Source organism: Ascaphus truei, chromosome 5 (assembly GCF_040206685.1).
Source record: "Ascaphus truei isolate aAscTru1 chromosome 5, aAscTru1.hap1, whole genome shotgun sequence".
In the NCBI taxonomy this organism is placed as follows: Eukaryota; Metazoa; Chordata; class Amphibia; order Anura; family Ascaphidae; genus Ascaphus; species Ascaphus truei.
This window is the reverse complement of record NC_134487.1, coordinates 238,219,450-238,242,837: the sequence shown is the minus strand read 5'-3', so window position 1 is coordinate 238,242,837 and position 23,388 is coordinate 238,219,450. Positions and strand designations below refer to the sequence as shown.

At 48.3% G+C, this 23,388-nt stretch overlaps 1 protein-coding gene across 2 annotated transcripts in view; it reads left to right on the top strand.

The window, feature by feature from the left end:
- The window catches only part of LOC142495811 (uncharacterized), a 165,562-nt gene extending 146,681 nt beyond the window's left edge, over positions 1 to 18,881 (top strand). For both annotated transcript variants that reach the window (XM_075601795.1, XM_075601794.1), the window contains exon 6: positions 17,714 to 18,881. In XM_075601795.1, coding sequence (XP_075457910.1) covers positions 17,714 to 18,058 — 345 coding nt within the window. In that variant the 3' untranslated portion in view covers positions 18,059 to 18,881. The remainder of the gene's footprint in view (positions 1 to 17,713) is intronic.
- Positions 18,882 to 23,388: the final 4,507 nt, after the last annotated feature.

The window sequence follows — 23,388 nt, the reverse complement described above, 5'->3', positions numbered from 1 at the left end:
ACTCACATTGAGTTGAGCAGCCGCCTTTTCTGCCAGTTTATACGCCTGATGCAAGCTGTCTTGTAATCTTTGCACATACCGAAAATGCGTCCAGTTGGATACTCCATCGGTAGATATCCGCAGACGCACATCCACTGGCAGCCGAGCTTCTCGTCCAAACATTAGGAAGTAAGGTGTATACCATGTGGACTCGTGGCGAGTACAATTATAAGCATGCACTAAAGTCTCTATGTGCTTACTCCATTCAGTCTTCTGTGAGCCCTTCAGGGTGCCCAACATGTCGAGCAGCGTTCGATTGAAACGTTCGGGCATAGCGTCCCCTTCCGGTTGGTATGGTGTAGTTCGGGACTTAGTGATACTCAATAACTTAAGCAATTCTCGTATGAGGTTACTTTCAAAGTCCCAGCCTTGATCAGAAAGCAATCGATTTGGCAGTCCAAATTGAAGGAAATATTTCTCCAACAGTACGTTAGCCACAGTCACAGCCCGTTGGTCTTTAGTAGGAAAAGCTTGAGCATATCTAGCATAGTGATTTGTGATCACCAGTACATTTCCAATGCCCCGGGTGTCAGGTTCGATGCAAAGAAAATCCATACACACCAGATCCATGGGTCCTGAACTCTTCAGATGGGCCATGGGTGCTGCCCAGGTGGGGAGTGTTTTTCTTTGTATACAACGGGTGCACTGTCTATAATGTATCTCCACAGATTCTCTCATTTTGGGCCAATAGAATCGATCACGAAGTAGGCCGAATCGTTTGTCGATGCCAAGATGACCATGATCACCATGTAATTCCCGGAGTACCATGGTTTGCAGAATCTTGGGCAGAAATAAGTGTCGCCTGTCGGGATGATTGTGGTACAATAGACAGTTGTCCAGTTCAAATTTTCCCATCTCTTTCATTAGTAGGGCCACCAGTTCTTTGGGAACCTGTTTAAGTATGGAGGGGTTATTTTGTTGCAATGCTTAAGGAACTATCCCAACTACTGGGTCCTGAATTTGATATTGTACCAATTCCTTCCAGGTAATAATCTTATCAGCAGTGATGTTCATCCCTTCTGGATGTCGGTATGCCCTAGGAATTGCTCTTGACTGACATCCTAGTGAATCTGCTATCCTTAATTCAGAAAAAGCTACTTGATCATCTACCACGGCTGCTAGGGAGCACAATGCCGTATGCCAGGCCCCGGAATTTCCTCCCATACGTCCTTGTCTGTAGTAGGGTGGAGCCCGGGTCTTCACGACAGAGCATCTGCCCCTATGTTGGTAGGCCCCGGTTTGTGTTTAAGGTTCAATCGATAGTTTGACAGTGCCGCTAGCCAACGGTGGCCAGTCGCATCCAGCTTAGCAGAAGTATTGATGTATGTCATGGGGTTGTTATCAGTCCTGACCTCAAATTGAATACCATACAAGTAATCGTGCAACTTATCCACTATAGCCCACTTGAGGGCTAGAAACTCCAGTTTGTGGACTGGGTAGTTTTGTTCACTTGGTGTCAGGCTTCGACTGGAATACGCCACCGTCCGGAGCCCCGTGTCATATTTCTGGTGTAACACTGCTCCCAAGCCGTTGAAGCTAGCATCCACATGCAGGACATACTCTCGATCAGGATCTGCATAAGCCAACACCGGAGCCTGGGTTAGATTTGTCTTCAACCCTAGAAACGCTTGTTCACATGCAGGGGTCCACTTGTCTCCAAATGGTGCTTGGGCTGAAGTGGCTTTCCTTCCTGTGTCTTCGGGGTAGACTTTTAGGAGGTTGTTGAGGATTTTGGCTTTACCCGAGTAGCCTTCCACAAATCTCCGGTAGTACCCGCAGAACCCCAAAAATGACCGTAGTTCCTGGACGTTATTGGGCTTCGGCCAATTCACTACTGCTTCTATTTTCCCAGGGTCGGTAGCTATTCCGTCGGCCGACACAATATGACCCACATAAGTCACTGACATGCGGCAGAACCGACACTTATCCATGGACAGCTTAAGCCCTTCATTACTGAGTCGGTCCAGCACTTTCAACAGTTGTTCCTTATGCTCCTCTAGTGTCTTCCCGAACACTATGATGTCGTCCAGGTACACCAAGCATTCCCTAGGATTCATATCCCCGATGGTTCGTTCCATCCGACGCTGGAAGGTGGCGGGAGCGCCACATATCCCTTGAGGCATACGCGTGAACTGATAAAATCCCAAGGAGCAGATAAAAGCTGTCTTTTCTTGGTCTTCAGAGTCCATGGGCACCTGATAGTAGCCTGACCTCAAGTCCAGCACGCTAAACCACTTATTCCCGGATAGAGCGTTCAGGAGGTCTTCAATTCACAGAAAGGTGTACTGACTGGGTACCGTACGGTTGTTCAGGGTTCTATAGTCCACACATAGGCGTACCATCCCATTCTTTTTGCGCACTACCACGATAGGTGAGGCATACAGACTACGTGATCCTCTGACAATGCCAGCCTCCTCCATTTCGGTTAACAGTTTCCTCACATCTTCCACATCCCTTGGCGCTATGTGGCACGACCATTCTCGGAAGGGCATTGTATCGTTAAGTCGGATGGTATGCTGGGCAATGCAGCTTCACCCCACATCCATATCACCCGTAGAAAATACTTCCCGTCTGTTTTCCAGCTTAGTCTGCAACCTTTTTCTCCAATCCTCAGTCAAGGGGAGTCTCCAAAATCAAACGCCAACTTAGGAGCCGCATGGTAGACGGTAGCGGCCGGCGGCCTAGCTTCTGTCTTTCCTTCTAGAGTCACATATATTCGGCCAAGCGGCTGCCCGTGGTCAATGGCCAATGGCCATGGGGTAGGGAGAAAGGTTCCTCACGTAGACTTGTGTTCTATGCAGAATTCTAAATGAGGCCAACACCCGGTAGCCCAACTGCTGGTCATCATCTGTCGTGCTCGCCAATGAGAATAATCGGTCCTCCTTGCGTCTCTCAGGGTAGCAACAAGCGGCCATCATCATCCTGCCTTCTCCTGGGGGAATCTCGGTCAATCCCCGCTCTTTGTTATACAACACCCCGTGCTTTTCTTCAGCCGCGATCCTACAGCATGCTTCTTGTAACACCGGACACGCAGCTAGAGCCAGCAATGGTAAGTTCACCTGCCTCCTGCAAGTACATATGGATCACGGCTTGTACTATGTCAATATTTGTCCCCATGATTATAGGGGCACTGGGATGGTCTTGGGGTTCCGGGCACACTAACGCTTCCACTTCCATAGGATGATGCTTGCCTGTATTCAACTGTGGAATGTCCAGATGTACTCTCACCACTCCATCGATAGGGTAGTCTTCATGGCTTAGCCCTCTCAATTTCATGGATTCGGCGGACACTAGGGGCAACCGATGAAGATGCTGATCGTAGAAAGGTCGATATACAATGGTTACTTGGGAACCAGTATCCAGTAGGGCAGATACCCTCAATAACGACCTTGACGATTGCCGGCGGCCCGATGTGGCTACTCATCGGGGACGGGGACGGTGCTTCACTGGCCTCCCAGGCAGCGCCCTCGTGGGATACCAGGCCGGTTGCCGCGGTCTGGGGAGTACACAGCATGGATTTTGCCGGTCGGGGCACCATTCTTCATTTTGCAAGACATTGGGAAGAGATGTGCCCCATCTTGCCACATCTGTAGCACTGGATATTACTTCTTAGGGGACTATTCTGGAAAACAGGGGAAGATCTTCCTGAGGTGGAGCCTCTTCGAGCAGCCTCAGGTTCCTCAGGCTCCTCCTTTCCGTAAATCACGTCCCCAGCAGGCCCTACTTTAGCCTCTTGTTTATTGGCTTCCTTGGGGGAAACCAACTGTCTTTTTGGCCGGGTTCAAATCCCGACCCAACAGCACAGTCTCATGCGCCTGTACTCGGTCCATCAATTCGTAAAAAGACAAGGCTTGTCCCGGCACAAGGCATCCCCTGACTCTCATGGACACCGGATGTAACGGGAGAAGTCCCCTCAGCAGTTGTGTGGTTCGCAGCCCGTCGGCATCAGCCTTCTGTACTACTTTCCTAAACACTTTCCTAACCTTATTTGTTTCTTTGAGGAGGTAAGTAGGAATTTAGACCAGGGTAACGCAGTTCATGTGGTGTACTTAGATTTTACAAAGGCTTTTGATACGGTTTCACAGAAGAGATTGGTGTACAAAATAAAGAAAATTGGACTCAGTAATAATATATGCACCTGGATTGAAAACTGGTTAAAGGACAGACAACAGAGGGTTGTCATAAATGGAACTTTTTCAGGTTGGGCTAAAGTCGTGAGTGGAGTACCTCAAGGATCGGTACTGGGACCCCTGCTTTTTAACTTGTTTATTAATGACCTTGAGGTTGGGATCGAGAGCAAAGTCTCCATCTTTGCTGATGATACTAAATTGTGTAAGGTAATAGAATCAGAGCAGGATGTAATTTCTCTCCAGAAGGACTTGGAGAGATTGGAAACGTGGGCAGGTAAATGGCAAATGAGGTTTAATACAGATAAATGTAAGGTTATGCATTTGGGATGCAAGAATAAAAAGGCGACTTACAAATTAAATGGAGATATATTGGGGGAATCCTTGATGGAGAAGGATTTAGGAGTGCTTGTAGACAGCAGGCTTAGCAATAGTGCCCAATGTCATGACGTAGCTGCAAAGGCAAACAAGATCTTATCTTGCATCAAACGGGCAATGGATGGAAGGGAAGTAAACATAATTATGCCCCTTTACAAAGCATTAGTAAGACCACACCTTGAATATGGAGTACAATTTTGGGCACCAATCCTAAGAAAAGACATTATGGAACTAGAGAGAGTGCAGAGAAGAGCCACCAAATTAATAAAGGGGATGGATATTCTAACTTATGAGGAGAGGCTAGCTAAATTAGATTTATTTACATTAGAAAAGAGGCATCTAAGAGGGGATATGATAACTATATACAAATATATTCAGGGACAATACATGGAGCTTTCAAAAGAACTATTCATCCCACGGGCAGTACAAAGGACTCGGGGCCATCCCTTAAGGTTGGAGGAAAGGAAATTTCACCAGCAACAAAGGAAAGGGTTCTTTACAGTAAGGGCAGTTAAAATGTGGAATTCATTCCCCATGGAGACTGTGATGGCAGATACAATAGATTTGTTCAAAAAAAGGTTGGACATCTTTTTAGATGGGAAAGGTATACAGGGATATACCAAATAAGTATACATGGGAAGGATGTTGATCCAGGGATTAACCGATTGCCAATTCTTGGAGTCAGGAAGGAATTAATTTTTCCCCTTAATGGGGTTTTTTGTTTGCCGTCCTCTGGATCAATAATAAGTATAGATATAGGATAAAGTATCTGTTGCCTAAATTTAGCATAGGTTGAACTTGATGGATGTACGTCTTTTTTCAACCTCATCTACTATGTAACTATGTAACTATGTAACCAGGGTCCAGAGATCCAAATGTAGACGCCTAACTAAATCAGACACCATTTCCCCTTCTTTCTGGGTTAGTGCGTGGAATTTGGCCATCAGTGCGAACGCGTCCACTGGGATTCCATAGGCTTTGGTGAATGCATGAAGTATGCCGTGCGAGTCGGCATCCAGGTGATCGTCTCGATACCAATGCACCATATGGGAGGCGGGCGGTCGTAGGCATTCAATAATGCGCTGCCTCCTCATGGCGTCAGTAGTAGACACGGAATCCAGGGGGAGCATAGGGAAGAAACAAAATAAAACAGATCTAAGTGCAGTGGAATTATGAATGGGGGAAATAAGTTTCCAAAATCTTGGCTCCTGTAGAATGGCTACTTACAAGATGTAAGAGTCAAAACAGCAGGGTTGACAATCAGTCACTGGTGGATGTGTAATGTAGCAATCATCAGGGTGGTTCAGGTACTCAGGAGTATAAGTTCCAAATAAAAGAGAGAGAACAAACTTGCATAGCGCAGATCAACCAAGGTATACAACGATTTATCTAAGTTAAATAATGCACACACAATATATGCGTCTACAGGAGCCAAGATTTTGGAAACTCATTTTCCCCATTCATAATTCCACTGCACTTAGATCTGTTTTATTTTGTTTCTTCCCTATGCTCCCCCTGGATTCCGTGTCTACTACTGTTACCATTGGGGACGAGTGAAGACTACCCCTCCCAGTGGGTCTAAGCAGGGGGTGAAATTGTATACACTTTATATTTTCACATCAATGTTTCACCTATTATAAGATATATATATTTTTTCACTTTATTTTGAGTGATCACCCTTTATCTGTTGCGCCTGTTTTCACTTTATCACTATACTATCCTCATGGCGTCAGTGCAGGACCATTCAGGGAGTACTTGCTCAGCATGATCCAGCCATTCCTCAAATCCTACCTCTCCCAGGAGCGTCTGTTTGTCTCCGGAGAACGCCTTCAGCTTCCGGTACTAATGCGACTGGGTGGATTGATGTATCGCCTCCGCTAGCACAGGTATAGTCAGATCGTTAGGCATGATATTTCCTGCAGAAGGGACATTTGTATCCAGTCTGGACATGCTGCTTCTACTTAGAGAGGGCTGGATGGTGGAGGGGGTGAAAGATACACCTGGGCCCATGGCTGCTGGCCACATGGGGTTCAGTCTGCTCTCAGTGGTACGGGATGGAGTGAACGGTATGGCACTTGACGGACCAGGGTACTCCCTCTGTGGCGTGGACATGGCCAGTGGTTCGGCCACGCCCACCTGTACCAGCGAGCAATGGATGCCCGGGGCTTCAGGCCGGATTAATATAGAGGGTACTGCTTCTGGGCATATATCCCGTTCCGTGGCAAATAGTACTTTACGCCAGGTTTGATCTGCATCATACTTACACTGGCGACACAGTTTATTACACTGCGGCCAGATCCGCAAGCCGGGAGATTTCCCGGCTTGCTAGTGGCCGCCCCTCGGCGTGCCGCGCGTCATAGACGCGCGGTCACGCGTCTTCGGGAGCGTGCGCCCCCTGCACGCGCGTCCAGGGGCTCCCCGAGGGAGCCCTGGTGTCCCGCAATCGCGGGACAGCGGCAGGGGGTTCCGGGGGACCCGGCGGACCCGGCAGCGGTAGGGAGAGCGCCCCGATCGGAGGGCGCTCTTCCGCTGCTTCGGCGCGCGCCCGTCACTCTCGGGCGCGCGCCAGGCTACTGCTGCGGCACAGAACGGGCAAATGCTCGAATAAACTGTGCCGCAGCAGTATGGTCTAGAACTCGGGCCGTGGCCAGGAACGGAAGTTTCCTCACTTGATCCCCTATGGTGCCCAAAGAGGTGGTGGCAGGGACATTTCCAACGGCAATGGCACAGGTCAGGGGGATACGGTTTTGTTGGGCCCACTTGCGCACCTCGGTCTGTGAGGGCACGAAAATGGCTAAACGGGGAAGCACAATTTAATTTCTGAATGGGCACCCCAGGTTTGAGATCTCAGCAGAGCCTCCAAATGTAGCCCTCTTTCCTGCTGATCTAGAGCAACTACTTGTGCTGCATGTACCTGCTGCTCAGCGAGATCTGGGCCTCCGCTAACTGGGAGCCTGGGGTAATATTAGGGTCTTGGCAGCGCCTCCACTTACCCAGGATCCCCAATATGTGAGATTCCCCTAGGTAAGAATAACGATAACACACTTCCACTTGATAACTGTTTACTAATACGTGATGGCAGAACCTTATCTTATACCTGTTAATGATAATACACTTATAATAACAACTATTAATGGCTGACATCCAACAACCTATATCGGTGGCTCGGCCACTCTCCTACAGAGTAATGTCACTTTCCCACCACCGCGTGCACCCCACACCGTGTCCAATATATATATATATATGCGCAGCCCCTTGGTCACTCAACCCAGTGTCCCCAAAGAGTCCTCCCCCAAGGCGGGATCAGCGCCTGCTGGTACCGGTGTTGGTGCACTTGTTAAATACCTTCCGGCTACTCCTGCAGCCGGCAACAGACTTCAAAAAGGATCCGCTGATCCAGCGCAGTCTCTCACGAGTTGGTGATGTCCAGCAGCTTGAGCCCAAACCACTGTTCACACACTCCGCAGCTCCGCGACACTGTGTCCCTATCTGTTACTACAGTAAGGGACTAGATGCCTATTGGGCGTTCCTTGCAGCACCACAAGCTTATGGTGACTCAGGGTCTGCACTGGGCCTGAGGGGAAATCTGGCCTATGCAGGTGGGTCACTGACCCCCTGCACACACACCCTCTCGCCTTGCTCCTCCGGTGCCCTCTGGCTAGCGTGGTCTCTCCCCCACGCTTCCCTTTCCTGCCTGCCAGCGGTCCCTGCACTCCTATTCGTTCCCTGGTGTCAGGTGGTGGTGCTGAGGCTCATGGGACCTGTTGTTTACTGTGGAGCCCCCTGGTGATTTGCCAGCCATTCGCGCGCTTTACACTGCGCATGGGTGAACTCTCTCCATTCCGGGCCGTCACGGCTGACTATTGTGCAATGCCCAACAAACATGGCGGTGCCCTGTGCTACCGGGCCACCATGGAACCTCCAAACGCTCCCTCAATACACACCCCCTCAGGATGCGCCCTGCAGCGAAGGTGAGAAGGAAACCAGGACACCCCTACAGTACATATATATACTGTGATATACAATATATACTGTGCATATTTTCTCTGGCTTTGCATCTGATTCCCATGCTGTGCTTTAAAGCGGTGTTAACAGCTAGCATTAGCTTATATGGGCTCCATTTAACAATGGTTTTTCAGACAAAAGGTGACACATTGCATTTGCATGTCATTTCCCAGAATCCCTTGCTGCAGTGGAAGCACTGTATGCTGGGGATAATGGTGAAAGACAGGGTTGCAGACCTGCCATGACATGTGAATGTGCTCACAAGTGATCTTTTTATTTGCTATATATACAAGGTGTAATATGTCATGTGTTGTTGTTCATCAGAGGTTGTATTTACCTAATTTTTAGACCTGCTAATGAACAGATGATTGTTATTATGTCCTGATATGTAAAACCATGGAATTCAAAGAGGGTGTACTTTCTTTTTCACATGACTGTATATACAGTATATATATATCATCGCCGGAAGAAGAGATCGGTGTTTCTCGAAAGCTCGCACAAATGAAAGCATTTCGTTAGTGTGGCAGGACAGCCTGTAGCCGAGGTCAGGGAACAGTCCACACGTGTAGTTTCAGGATAATGAAAAATGTTCAATGGCTTTATTTCTCCATAGTAACATAACATGCGGGTACACTGTCCCTTTTAACAAAATAAATCCTGCTCCATGATGGGAGAAAAACTGACTAACACAGCAGACCTATCTAGCAGGCTGGCTGGCTAAACCATAACCAAACCTTTTAAGCAGTCATGAAAGCAAATGAAACAAATCTTACTTTGGCTGCAGTAAGTAGTGTTGTATCCTTCTGGCTAGCAGCACATCTATCCATGTGCTCTTGTCTGAGAGAGACAGCTACTGCTGGTAACAAGATCCTTTTCTACCTTTCTGGCTCTCAGGTGTCAGCTTACTTCCTGACTACCTAAGTTAACCCTTATGAGTGCTGGATGAAGCACTCAGATATATGTCTCCCAGGCGTAACTGATAGGAGGTGATTTCACTCTGTCACATACCTCCCCTGTTTGTGTGTGGCTTGTGTCCCACACGGCTGAAGCCCGACCCTCCACTCCTTCCTTTGAAAAAAAATCAGCATTTCCATGGTCCTTTCCAGGTCTATGCTGAATATCAAACGAGAAAGGTTGGAGGGCAATATACCACCTGGTCAACCTTGGATTTGTGTCCTTCATGGTGTTTAACCACTTCAAGGGCGCATGGTCAGTGACCAGGGTGAAGTGTACTCCGGCGACATAATGTCTCAAGGCCTCAATTGCCCATTTTACAGCGAGGCACTCCTTCTCAATAACGGAATACCTCACTTCCCTTGGGAACAGCTTCCGGCTGATGAACAGTATGGGATGTTCAACACCATCAAATTGCTGAGACAGCACTGCTCCCAGTCCTACCTCTGAGGCAACCGTCTGGATGATGAAGGGCTCTTTAAAATCTGGGCTCCGAAGAGCGGGGCCCTCTGACAGGCACTTTTTTAGCATGTCAAAGGCGTCTTGGCACTCCCAAGACCATTTAACTTGAGTTGGGGCACTCTTTTTTTGTCAGATCTGTTAGGGGTGCAGAAATTTCCGAAAAATTGGGGATAAACCGCCGGTAATACCCTGCTAACCCCAAAAGGGAGCGGACCTGTGTCTTTGCCTGTGGGGTGGGGACTTCCTTTATGGCAGCCACCTTGCTAGCTAGTGGCCTTACTATCCCTCCCCCAACGGCATAGCCCAAGTACTTTGTAGTGGATTTACCCAGGGCACATTTTTTTGGATTTGCAGTGAGCCCTGCTTCTCTTAAGGACGTTAGGACTGCCCTTAACCTTTTTATATGAGACTGCCAGTGTCTGCTATAGATGACAATGTCATCCAAGTAGGCCGCGGCATATGCCCTATGGGGTCGTAGTACCTTGTCCATTAACCTTTGGAACGTGGCTGGAGCCCCATGTAACCCAAATGGCATAGTGACGAATTGGTATAAACCAAGAGGGGTGGCAAAGGCAGTTTTGCATTTGGATTCTTCCGCTAGAGGTATCTGCCAATATCCTTTCGTGAGATCTAGGGTGGAGATATACTCTGCTTTACCAAGCGAATCAAGCAATTCATCCACCCTAGGCATAGGATATGCATCAAATCTGGATACAGCATTTACCTTTCGCAGATCTACGCAAAACCTCACCTTCCCATCTGGTTTAGGGACCAACACGATAGGGCTACACCATTCGCTGTGGGATTCCTCGATCACGCCCAATTCCAACATGTCTATTATCTCCCTCTCTACCAGGTCTTTTCGGCCCTCTGGCAATCTATAGGGACGGGACCGTACTTTTACGCCAGGTTCTGTCTCAATCCTATGGGACACTAAATCAGTCTGCCCTGGCAGCTCAGAACAAACATCTGAGAACTGGTCACATACATCAAGTAGATCTGACCTTTGTTCCGTTCTTAACTGCTCTCCCATGGGAACCTGATGGTCAGTGTACTTACTACCCTTTGGAAGCTTTGGACCCAAATCCGTCTCTCCTTCCCGAGGGTGAATGAACAGTGATCTCATCGTTTTCCAGGGTTTCAGGAGGTTAACGTGGTAGATTTGTTTACCCTTCCTGGAGCCTGGTTGAGAGATCTCATAGTTCACCTCCCCGGTGCGGCGGAGAACTTGGAAAGAACCCTGCCACTTCACAAGGAGTTTACACTCTGATGTCGGTAGTAGTAGCATCACTTGGTCCCCAGGTTGGAAGACCCTCAAGCGAGCATTTTGGTTGTACTGCCTCTCTTGACGTTCTTGAGCAGAGTTGAGGTTTTCCTTCGCAAACCGACCTATCATGTCTAGGCGGTTTCTAAGGTCTATGACATACTGAAGGGTATTCTTGGAGGGGGAGGGCTCCTCCTCCCAGGATTTCTTCAGTAGGTCGAGAATACCCCGAGGTTGGCGTCCATATAGGAACTCAAACGGGGAGAAGCCTGTGGATGATTGAGGAACTTCTCGTACCGCAAACAACAGGAAAGGGAGAAGTTCATCCCAAGCTCGCTTTTCAGTGTCCACAAACTTCCTAAGCATAGATTTTAAAGTACGGTTAAACCTCTCTACCAATCCATCAGTATGAGGATGGTAGACCGAGGTCCGGCGGATTTTACCTCCAATAACTTCAGGACATCCTGCATTAACTTTGCCATGAAATTTGTTCCCTGGTCAGTTAACATTACTTGGGGAAGTCCTACCCTAGAAAACAGTTCTAACAGCCTGTGAGCAACCTGTTTAGCAGTGGCTGATCTCAGAGGGATGGCCTCAGGATATCTGGTGGCATAATCAACAACAACGAGTATACATTTATGTCCCTTCGCAGAGGGTTCTAAAGGTCCGACCAGATCTACCCCAATTCTCTCGAATGGGACGGCTACCAAGGGCAGAGGAACCAAGGGAGCCGGCTTCTGTCCTTTTTGGCTAGTTAACTGGCATTCAGGACATGTCTCACATAGTTTCATGATGTCACCATGTATGCCTGGCCAGTAAAACCGGGACGAGATGCGGTCCGTGGTCTTATCTCGGCCCAAATGACCACCCCATGGGAGAGTGTGGGCTAGGGTGAACACTGTTTTAATCAACCCTTTAGGGACTAGCATCTGTCGAATGACCTCCCCTGTTTGTGTAACCTTATTCACACGATATAGTATGTCATTCAACAGTTCAAAATGTGGATACACTTTTACACCTTGCTCATCTATTATCTTGTTGTTGACCTGTACCACCTTCTCATATTGTCTAGCCAGAGCTGGGTCCTCCCTCTGCCTCTGACAGAAGTCAGGAAGATCCAGGGCTGGCAACACTCCCGTATCTATCTGTTCCCCACCCTGGTCATCCCCGGCCATGACCTGCAGTCCTTTGGGCTGACTAATGTTACCAAAAGTCCCAGCCTTTCTTAACCAGTCCTCTTTTTCCGCACGTCTCTGTTTACGTGTCTTTGGGACATGGCATCTACGGGGGAAAATCTCTGGGGAAAAAGGGAACAAGTCTCGGGCTTCTCCGGTACCAGAGAAGTAGGCTCTTTAGGAGTAGGGGCCAACAATGTTTCGAGGTAGGGCCAGTCTCGGCCAAGTAGAACAGGAGCAGGTAGCAACTCCCACTAGTAGGCTAGCCTCTTTATCCTGGATACGTAGTAGAACGTTCGCCGTCGGGTATCTCTTTGTATCCCCATGGATACACTCGATATTCGAAGGAGAGTCATAAGATAATCTATTGCTTGGAATTAGGCCCTCTAGGATCAGGGTTTTTCCAGAGCCCGAGTCCAGCATGGCGTTTACTTTTTCCCCTCCAGAGATGCTGGGACTAACCACGGATTGTGGTCCCCTCGGATACAAGCTGTGGCAGTGGTTCTGCCATATGAACAGTCCATCTCCTCATCTCCTGAGTCCGCAAACTCGGTCGTCCGCGGAAGCTCTCGACGTGGCTCGGTGTTTGGACCTCTCCGCTGTTGGATGGGGTCCTCCCTTCTGGTTGGTGGGGTTATCCTCTCCACCGGGTGGGTGACAGGAGTCCAGGTTCTCGGGGAATACTGTGGGTGGCGGCCTCCCTTGAGTGATCCAGTGGCCTCGGACCCAGGATGGGCGTCTCTGCGGGAGTTTGTACCAGGAACCCTCCGAGATGGGAAAGGGTCTTCCGATCGGGTTGACTGGATCTCCCGAGCTGGCGGGTTGTAGACCCCTTGATTGTCTGCTCTCCTGCCTCTAGCATCACCGGAAGCAACTGGTGTTTGCACCGGCCGTTCCCAGCTATCCTGTTGGGTGTCGTCGCCCAGGACGTTTTCCACCAAGCGGACCGCTGAATCCAGGGAAAATGCAGCGTGTCTTTTTACCCAGGAGCGGGAGGAGGGGGGCAGTATCTGTATGAACTGCTCGAGCACAAAGTGTTCAAGGATCTCTTCCTTGGTATGCTTCTCCGGTTGTATCCACCTGGTACATAAGTCTACTAAGCGGTGGGCTACGACCCGGGGTCTGTCTTTGTTTGCATATTTGACTGTCCGGAACCGCTGTCGGTAGGTCTCTGGAGTGAGGCCTAGGCGATCCAGAATAGCAGCCTTTAGTTTCTGATAGTCCATGGCCTTGTCTGCTGGAAGAGCCTGGTAGGCTGCCTGAACTTCCCCTATGAGGAGTGGAGCCAGAGTCGTTACCCAGCGATCAACTGTCCAGCCGTGGGCCGTTGCTACCCTTTCAAAAGTGAGGAGAAATGCCTATGGGTCTTCGGTTGGCTTCATTTTATGCAGCATCACCGGTGGGTTATTTGGAATAGCTGGTCTGCCTGGGGCTGGGCCTTTAACTAGCAGTTGGAGTAGCTTTTCTTCCCGCCAGGCCTGTTGCTCATCTTGCTGGGCCTGTCGCTCAGCTTGCTGGGCTTGTCGCTCAGCTTCCTGGGCTTGATGTTCTGCTTGCTTCTCTGCTAGCTGGAGCTGTTGCTCAAGGAACTGAGAAAAAAATGTCTCCATTTTTTTCTTTTCTGTGTGGCCCTTCAGATACAGGGGCCGTCCGACATCCCACTTCTGACACCCCTTGTGGCAGGACGGCCTGTTGCCGAGGTCAGGGAACAGTCCACACGTGTAGTTTCAGGATAATGAAAAATGTTCAATGGCTTTATTTCTCCACAGTAACATAACATGCGGGTACACTGTCCCTTTTAGCAAAATAAATCCTGCTCCATGATGGGAGAAAAACTGACTAACACAGCAGACCTATCTAGCAGGCTGGCTGGCTAAACCATAACCAAACCTTCAGAGTCTTTTAAGCAGTCATGAAAGCAAATGAAACAAATCTTACTTTGGCTGCAGTAAGTAGTGTTGTATCCTTCTGGCTAGCAGCACATCTATCCATGTGCTCTTGTCTGAGAGAGACAGCTACCCCTGGTAACAAGATCCTTTTCTACCTTTCTGGCTCTCAGGTGTCAGCTTACTTCCTGACTACCTAAGTTAACCCTTATGAGTGCTGGATGAAGCACTCAGATATATGTCTCCCAGGCGTAACTGATAGGAGTTGACTTCACTCTGTCACAGTTAGCCACAGAACGGTATCATCCATTTATTTTTTTGAATATATATATATATATATATATATATATATATATATATATATATATACATATATACATACATATATACATATATACATACATACATACATACATACATATATATATCATGCCTTTTCATTTCCTACTGGCTAATATTCAAGCCAATGGAGTTAACGTCCATTCGTGTAAAGGAGCTTGATGAATCTGGAATATGCAAATTTACAATTACTGCGCGCGCGCACGCAGACTGTACTGACGTAGGTTGAACTGCTAAAGTATTAGACTTCGAAGACAACAGCTCGCGAACAGCCCCCTGAGTTTTTAGACGGTATTGCAGTATTGCAGACAGCGCTAATAAAATACTAATATTACGAGCGCTAAAATACCGCAATACACTCCGGACAAAAAAAAATGCATCTGCCCGGGGTTATCAGAGTTGAGCCGCTACGGCCGCACGAGGCTAAAGGCGGCCGCCACTGTAGTATTACGTAAAAAACAACAAAAACAACAAAACAGCACAGCAATTGTTTTACACAAACAAAGGTGTCACGTGGGGTAGTCCAGCATTTCAGTCACACTATAGGGCATAAGTAATAATGTTTGGTAACATAGTTATTAGCAATTATGAAGTAACTAAACGCTAAAAGAATAGAATGGAATTGTCACGTACGACCCGCTTCTAGCACGCGACCTGCATACGTGACAAGGGTTAATACTCACTCTCGCAGCGCACCCACTTTTCACCTCCGCAATGGTCTGTCAAATGGACTATATCTCCTCTACAGGATCAAGCATCAATACATGACCCGTAAGTTACCCCACTCTTCACCTCCGAAAATGTCCCTCAAATGAGTTGTATCTCTCCTCAAGCCGTCCCAATATACCACCGCCAAGAACAAGTGAGCACGTGACTTAGACATGCAACCAGGGTTAATACACACGGCTACACTAGCCAACCCCCCTTTCTCCTATGCAAGGAACCAGCGAGTTAATATTAACCCCATACTCAATTGCAAATCATAACTATCCACTGCCACCACCTGAGGGTATGCAAATATGTTAAAAGATTTGACTAAAATATTTGCCAGGGCCTCAGGTCCCTGTTTATTATAGAAAAAACTATGCACTTTAACACACCAAAATCAGTTGTAGCAAAAATGTGTCCGATTTGTAATTATTCTCCCCAGAGCGTGCAATCAGTTCATTCAGAGCCCAAATCATTACTTATTAAATGTTTTACTATATATAAAAATACAGTGCTTAGATTACAGAAAAGTTATTACATAAAAACATACAACATAATGCAGAACAGCTTCTTAATATAAAAGTGGAAAACATAGAAGAAAACCTATACTGTACAAAATGCCATAGATTTTCCCCCCAGAGAGGTCACTGGTAAGTGGCGCTAAAATATCCCGTATCTGGTGTCAAATACTCCTCTGTGGACATCTGATTTTCATAATACTTGCCCAGACTTAAATACATTCTTTTCCATTGAACACAACCTAAACCATGTCGTAAATCAGTGGTGAGATTGACAGTCTTACAACAGAGCAAAACACCTCCAACAAAGGACATTTAAAACTCCTTTTCCATATCTAAATGTGCTCATAACTTCACTTCTGTAACACTCACTCGTGTGACACATTAATGCATTCAGCCCCTCATGGCGGACACAATGGGACTAAATATAACAGTGTAATCCTAAAGTTTAAGAGGACCCTATACCTATTAAGGAATCAATAATAATTATCTGAATCAAACTACGGTTCCTCGGACTCCACAACGAGGATTCTATATGATTTTTAATATTGGAGTGTTTAATGTTTATGATGTAATCAAATTGTATTATTTTTATTTTTGCCTATCACCTTCTGACTATGATATACCACTTAGCAGAATTATTAGTTATGGATATTTAAGCCGTCTAATATCCACTAGGCATTGAGTGCATATTTCGGGGGTGCTATTTGGCCCTATCTCTTGGGGTCCTCTGTTTTGCTATTTAAAGTTTTCCCTTTTGCACCTACATTCTTTAGGACCTTTTACATAGATGAGTAGTCTGATTCATCAGGTTTTTGTTTTAATCCTAAAATTAAGAGAAATATTAATATCTGTCTTTTAGTACCTGCTAGACCTCATGTGTCTGTAATCATTATGTGCGACTCGGTTCCACGGATACACACATGTAATTTTTAGCATGTTTAGCAGAGGACGTCTCATGATATTCTCATATTTAATAAGGCCACTCAGTTTGAAACCTTCTGTAGCCATCCATACACCCCCAATGCTTTCAAACTCGGCCTCCCGTGTACAGAACATTGTCACAGGTGCTATATTTTACACCCATGTCTCCAGACACTGCCTTATATGTCTCTACCTGCAAAAAGGTGTTAACATACAATACACCCAACGTCAAGCAAATTCCTGAAAAGACCAATCACACATGTATTTTATTTATTTAATTATTATTTTAAACACACTGTAGCTCATTAACCCCTTAAGCACCAGAGGGATTAACATACCTATTACCTCATTATATTATCATGACAGGCATCCTTAAAAAGCCATAATAAATCAAATGTCCATGCCATGAAGAGTTTATAATCTAATTTTAGTGCCTAAGGCATGGAAAATAAAAAGTGACTTGAGAGCTAATACTGAGATTTGTACTGGATCATCCACTTCAAAGGCTGTGTTCTAACCACTAAGTTACTTTTTCAGCTCAATAAAATAATAATTTACTTTACATGTTTTAGAAAATGCATATTGAAGCTACATCTAAAACAAACATACTGTAAAATACAAGACAAATACACTTCATATTCAACTACCATATCTATAAAGAGCTATTTTAATAAGCATTGAGGGTGGAGGCTCAGGGGAAATGTTTATGAAGTTATTCTTCACAGAAAGGTTGGTGCATTAATGGAACAGCCTCCTAGCAGAGGTGATAAAGGATAATGCAGTAAGGGAATTTAAACATGCTTGGGATAGACATATTGCTATCCTAAACCTTAAAGAAAGTCACGACTCTAATAGGGTCGTTTTTTTTTTTATAACAGATAGGAAAATTGGCAGACCAATGCTTACAAATTTGTTTTTATTTTTGTTCCTTTAGCCAATGACAGAAGAAGACCTTGAACGAATAAACTCGAATACCAAGAAATTTCTCTTTCTCCTAACAAAAATGAGCACAACCACCAGATCATTTGAGTCAGCCACATCTCCAGGGTCTTTCATCAGTGCCTCAACAGAAAATAATGGAGCTATTACTGTGCAGCTCGGCTCTTCAAACTCCCATACTTTCGAATTTGTGCTTGCCGTAGACTTGTATGGAAGCTTTCTTAAAGTTGGGCGTCAGAGAATATCGTTGCAAAAGTGGGAGGAACGTTTCGGTAATTCCTGCAATCTGTATTCAGACTATAATAGCGCATGTACGGTTGGCAGACTGGAAACAGAGTAGGGGGGCAGCCTGACTGAGGAGCTCCATGACCGCAAGGAGTATCTAAGACCCAAAGTCACTCCGTTTGGCCACCTAGAAAAATCTCCATTGGCACACAGGGAGTACAATCATTACTGTTTTGTGTTCACTACTAAGGCTACGGCCCCAGTTTACACTGCTGCATGCGCGCTTGGTGGGCTGGTGGCGCGAGCACATGTGAGAACCGTGATCAGCGGTCTCTGGTTCAGCTTTCAGTGAGGAGCAGGAGATCCGACAGGTGGGGGGGCGTTGGCGCAGCCATGACTTCACGTGGCTGGTTCACCCTCATTGGCTGAACCGCCACCTTGACGTGGCCAGCACTCCGTCGCCACTTGCAAACACAAAAATCTTGTCGCCAGAAAATCTGGTCGCGCATCGCGATTGCTACATACGCTTGCAGGCAGCTGCTGGGACCGGCCCTATTGAGGGGCGGATCTTGTTCCTGCAACGCACGCCGTAGCGAGCACAACAGTAGACACTGGGACCGAGGCCTTAGGTGTTTTCTTTAATTTCCTCAGTATATTATTATTTTGTAATGTGAGCTCCTGCTCTATTCTAAGATTTTAGGACTTTCCTCCACGTGGAAGTAGCGCAAGCATTTTGCTTGTTGGAACGGGCCAGAAAAAGGGTCAGACATAATTTTATTTTGACGTGTAATGTTGTTTTAGGTATATACTGTATTATTGATACTATTGATACTCCAGATTTTTAACATCTACACAGATAAGTATTAGCAATATTTATGCTCTTTTGTAATGTTTTGACAAGCAATAAATATATTGCTGTATATACGTGTTAATACCTACCTTGATCGACATCTTTGTGTGTGGTTCCTTTGCATTACTTACCTGAAGGGTTATGTAAACCTTTGACAGACATACTTATACAGGTTCATGTGGGTGTAACGCTCGGCCTGCCCACAAGCCAGACGAGACCCCGGGACTGAGGTGGAAAGGGTAAAACCACACACCTAGCAGCAAACGGGGGCACGGCCGAAGTGTGGTAGTAGCGTAGGTGGTCCGGGTAAACAGAATGTAAATGCTACCGTACTTGACAGCTCCGGCGTAGAAGGGTTAATTTCGTATTCCAAGGTTCGTGGGTTGGAGAGGGCAGCGTAATTGATTGTCCGTAAGCCTGGGTCGTGGAGTGGAGAGAGCAGGGTAGTAGTTTGTCCGTGTTCCGTGTCCAAGGGTTGTAGTGGTCTGCAGCGTAGAAGTCCAAAGCAAGGTCCAAAGGGTTCCAGAGAGCAGCGTAGTAGAGTCCAAAGCAAAGGTCAAATCCAGGGAGGTCAGCAAAGATTCCAGGGACAGGAGCAGCACTGAAAAGACAAGAGAGGCCAGGCAAGAGCAGACAGCACCAAGGTAGAGAAGCTATGCAGAGCAAAGAGGAAATGGTGAAGAGGGATTATATAGGGACTGGGACCAATCAGAAAAAGGGGAGTGACAGAGGAATGGCCTGAAGAGGAAACTAATAGGAGAGCAGAGTGTGGAAGTTTGGAACCAATGGGAGTGAGGGGAGGAACAGAGGAGTGAGTTAGATAAGGCCCAAGTAGAGGAGTATTGCTAGAGGCAAAGGGAGTGGTCAGAGTAGGGGGAGGAACGGAGGGACGGACAAGGGAAGGGACAGAAAGGGAAGGAGGATCTGGGAGGCAAGGCAAATGGGAAAGGGGCAAACCGGAGGATCCAGGAGCAGAGAGAAGAAGGGGAGGAGCAGAGGGACGGACAGGGGAAGGGACAGGTACAGAAGGGGAAGTGGGGAGGCAGAGCTGACGGGACCCGAACGGCGACACGCAAGGAGCGTGTGCCACGTCAGCGGAGGCGGAGTCAGTCGCCAACCAATAGCGGCTTGGGTGCGCGCGCGCCCGTAGGGCTGACACGCATGAGTAGGAGGTGCAGGGGAAGCTGCCAAGAGCGGGGACTGCCGCCGGGGAGCCTGAATGGCCTGAGAAAAAGGTAAGGATGCGCTGAACGCGGGTATACCCGCAGCGCAGATCCTTACAGTGGGATGTTGGTCTCACAGGGGACTCGCTTGTATTACAGTATATCTATTCTAGTGCTAATTTTATATGTCTGGAACGTGTAACAGTCAATTTTATATGAAAACAATTTTGAAGTGAAACTTCTTTGCTGGCACCTACCAAAAAAATAGCTGAGACAAAATCGCCTTCCTGGTGCAGAAAGTTGGTAATGGAAGTGAAGTCTCTGCTGGCAGAAGTTACGTCACTGCTTGCAGAAGTGGCTGTTAGCGATGTCACCGTTGGCAGCAGGGCCTGGTGCATGCGCACATGTGCAGCAGCCACCAGCCACCAGCACGGCACACATGAGCAGCAGCCACCAGTGTGGCACACATGCGCAGCAGCCGCCGGTGTGGCAAACCTGCACAGTAGCCGCCGGTGCGGCGCACATGCGCAGTAGGCACCGGCTCGTGAGCATGTTTATTTATTATTTATTTATAAAATATTTTACCAGGAAGTAATTCCTTGAGAGTTACCTCTCGTTTTCAAGTATGTCCTGGGCACAGGGTTAAGACAAATAATACAGGTAAACCCCGTTATAACGCGGTCCTCGGGGTCCACTCCGAGACCACCGCGTTAATAACGGGGTCGCGCTAATTTTAAAAAAAAATGGCCGCCGCGCACCTGATCGGGAGGGAGTGAGGAGGGAAGGAAGTTAATTAAATAAATAAACAAAAAAAAGTTTTATAAAAATGGCGGCGATTCATCCCTCCTCCCTCCCAGCCCCCTCCCTCTCCCTCCCAGCCCCCTGGTTTTGTGGTGCGCGGCGTGTGCGAGTGTATTTCCTAGTGTGTGTGTGTGTGTGTGTGTGTGTGTGTGTGTGTGTGTGTGTGTGTGTGTGTGTGTGTGTGTGTGTGTGTGTGTGTGTGTGTGTGTGTGTGTGTGTGTGTGTGTGTGTGTGTGTGTGTGTGTGTGTGTGTGTGTAAAACGGGCTGGTGGGGGGGGGGGAGAAAAACGGGCTGGTGGGGGGGGGGGGTGAAAAACGGCCTGGTGGGGGGGGGTGAAAAACGGGCTGGTGGGGGGGGGGTGAAAAACGGGCTGGTGGGGGGGGTGAAAAACGGGCTGGTGGGGGGGGGGTGAAAAACGGGCTGGTGGGGGGGGGGGTGAAAAACAGGCTGGTGGGGGGGGGGGTGAAAAACGGGCTGGTGGGGGGTGGGCTGCTGACATGTGAGGGGGTGTGGGCTGCTGAAATGTGAGGGGGGGGGGTTGGGCTGCTGACATGTGAGGGGGGTGGGCTGCTGAAATGTGAGGAGGGGTGGGCTGCTGACATGTGAGGGGGGTGGGCTACTGACATGTGAGGGGGGGTGGGCTGCTAACATGTGAGGGGGGGTGGGCTGCTGACATGTGAGGGGGGGTTGGGCTGCTGACATGTGAGGGGGGGTGGGCTGCTGACATGTGAGGGGGGGTGGGCTGCTGACATGTGAGGGGGGGGTGGGCTGCTGACATGTGAGGGGGGGGTGGGCTGCTGACATGTGAGGGGGGGTGGGCTGCTGACATGTGAGGGGGGGTGGGATGCTGACATGTGAGGGGGGGTGGGCTGCTGACATGTGAGGGGGGTGGGCTGCTGACATGTGAGAGGGGGTGGGCTGCTGACATGTGAGGGGGGGTGGGCTGCTGACATGTGAGGGGGGTGGGCTGCTGACATGTGAGGGGGGGGTGGGCTGCTGAGATGTGAGGGGGTGGGCTGCTGACATGTGAGGGGGGAGGGCTGCTGACATGTGAGGGGAGGGGTGGACTGCTGACATGTGAGGGGAGGGGTGGGCTGCTGACATGTGAGTGTATTGTGAGAGCTGAGTGCTGTGAGAGCTGTGTGCTGTGAGAGTGTGCTGTGAGCAGTGTGCAGTGAGAGTGTACAGTGAGAGTGTGTGCAGTGAGAGTGTGTGCAGTGAGTGTGTGTGCAGTGAGTGCTGGGAGTGTCTGGTGTGTGCAGTGGGAGTGTGTGCAGTGGGAGTGTGTGCGTGCAGTGGGAGTGTGTGCGTGCAGTGGGAGTGTGTGCGTGCAGTGGGAGTGTGTGCGTGCAGTGGGAGTGTGTGCGTGCAGTGGGAGTGTGTGCGTGCAGTGAGCAGTGTGTGTGCAGTGAGCAGTGTGTGTGCAGTGAGCAGTGTGTGTGTGTGTGCAGTGAGCAGTGTGTGTGCAGTGAGCAGTGTGCGCAGTGTGCGCAGTGAGAGTATGCGCAGTGAGAGTGTGCGCAGTGAGAGTGTGCAGTGAGTGCAGTGTGTGCAGTGAGTGCAGTGTGTGCAGGGAACAGTGTGTGCAGTGAGTGTACAGTGTGTGCAGTGAGTGTGCAGTGTGTGCAGTGTGCAAAAAAAAAAACGAGAGCCACGTGAATACCGCGTTATAACCGATTCGCGCTATAACGGGTCGCGTTATAACGGGGTTTACCTGTACATGTTTACAAATACAGTTACTTAATGAGCAGGGTATACATTATATACAAGACATTGCATGCACAGTTAGAGATAATTTGTATTATGGGCGTATGAAACAGTTACAGACCAGATAAAAATGTGTGACAGCCTTATGTAACGGTTTTTGTGGCCCGGCCTGACCCACCCAATCTCACATTGGCCCCTGTGGTCTAACCGGTCCCCATTACAGTGTGGTAGTGTCTGGTGGTGCACCTGTTGGCAACAGGACTCCTGAGTCTCCCGCATGATGGTGTGTGGGGAGGACCCGTCCAGACAGGCAGCTGAGGTAGTGTGCTGAGTCCTACCTAGTTCCAGTGCAGCGCCTCCACCTCATCAGGGTCCCTTCGGTCACTTGGGGATGGTCCTGGCGAGGAACTTCTCTGTGGTGCTCCTCTCTGTACATTCACTCCACACATGTACACGAGAGGGTTTGTGATTAAGAGCATCTTTATTGGTTGATGTGGGCTAGCTGCCCCTCGCAGTACTTTCTCTAGCCACTCATTGTCCCTCAGTGCTTCCCTTTGAAAGGTGTAATTCTCCTTTAATAGGGATTCCCCATCCCAGCCGGGATGTCTTTACCCTGTGCCAGGTCCCTGGACACAGTCTTCCTATTCAGCTACTATAACATAACTCTTACAGACTACTCAGAACCACGCAGGACACAGAACTCAGATAGAACTAACTCTTAGACACAGTGCTGTGCCTTATGTACACTCTGGAAGCTGACACACCTCTGACATCACTAACCATGGAGTCAGAGCATGTGACCACTCCCATCCATACACAGGGCACCCCACCAGGGTGTGAGGGCAAACCTCCATAATTACTGCTGGCATGCCCACAACTTACCAGGCCTTACTGTCAGCAGGAGAGATGACTGTAGCCATTTT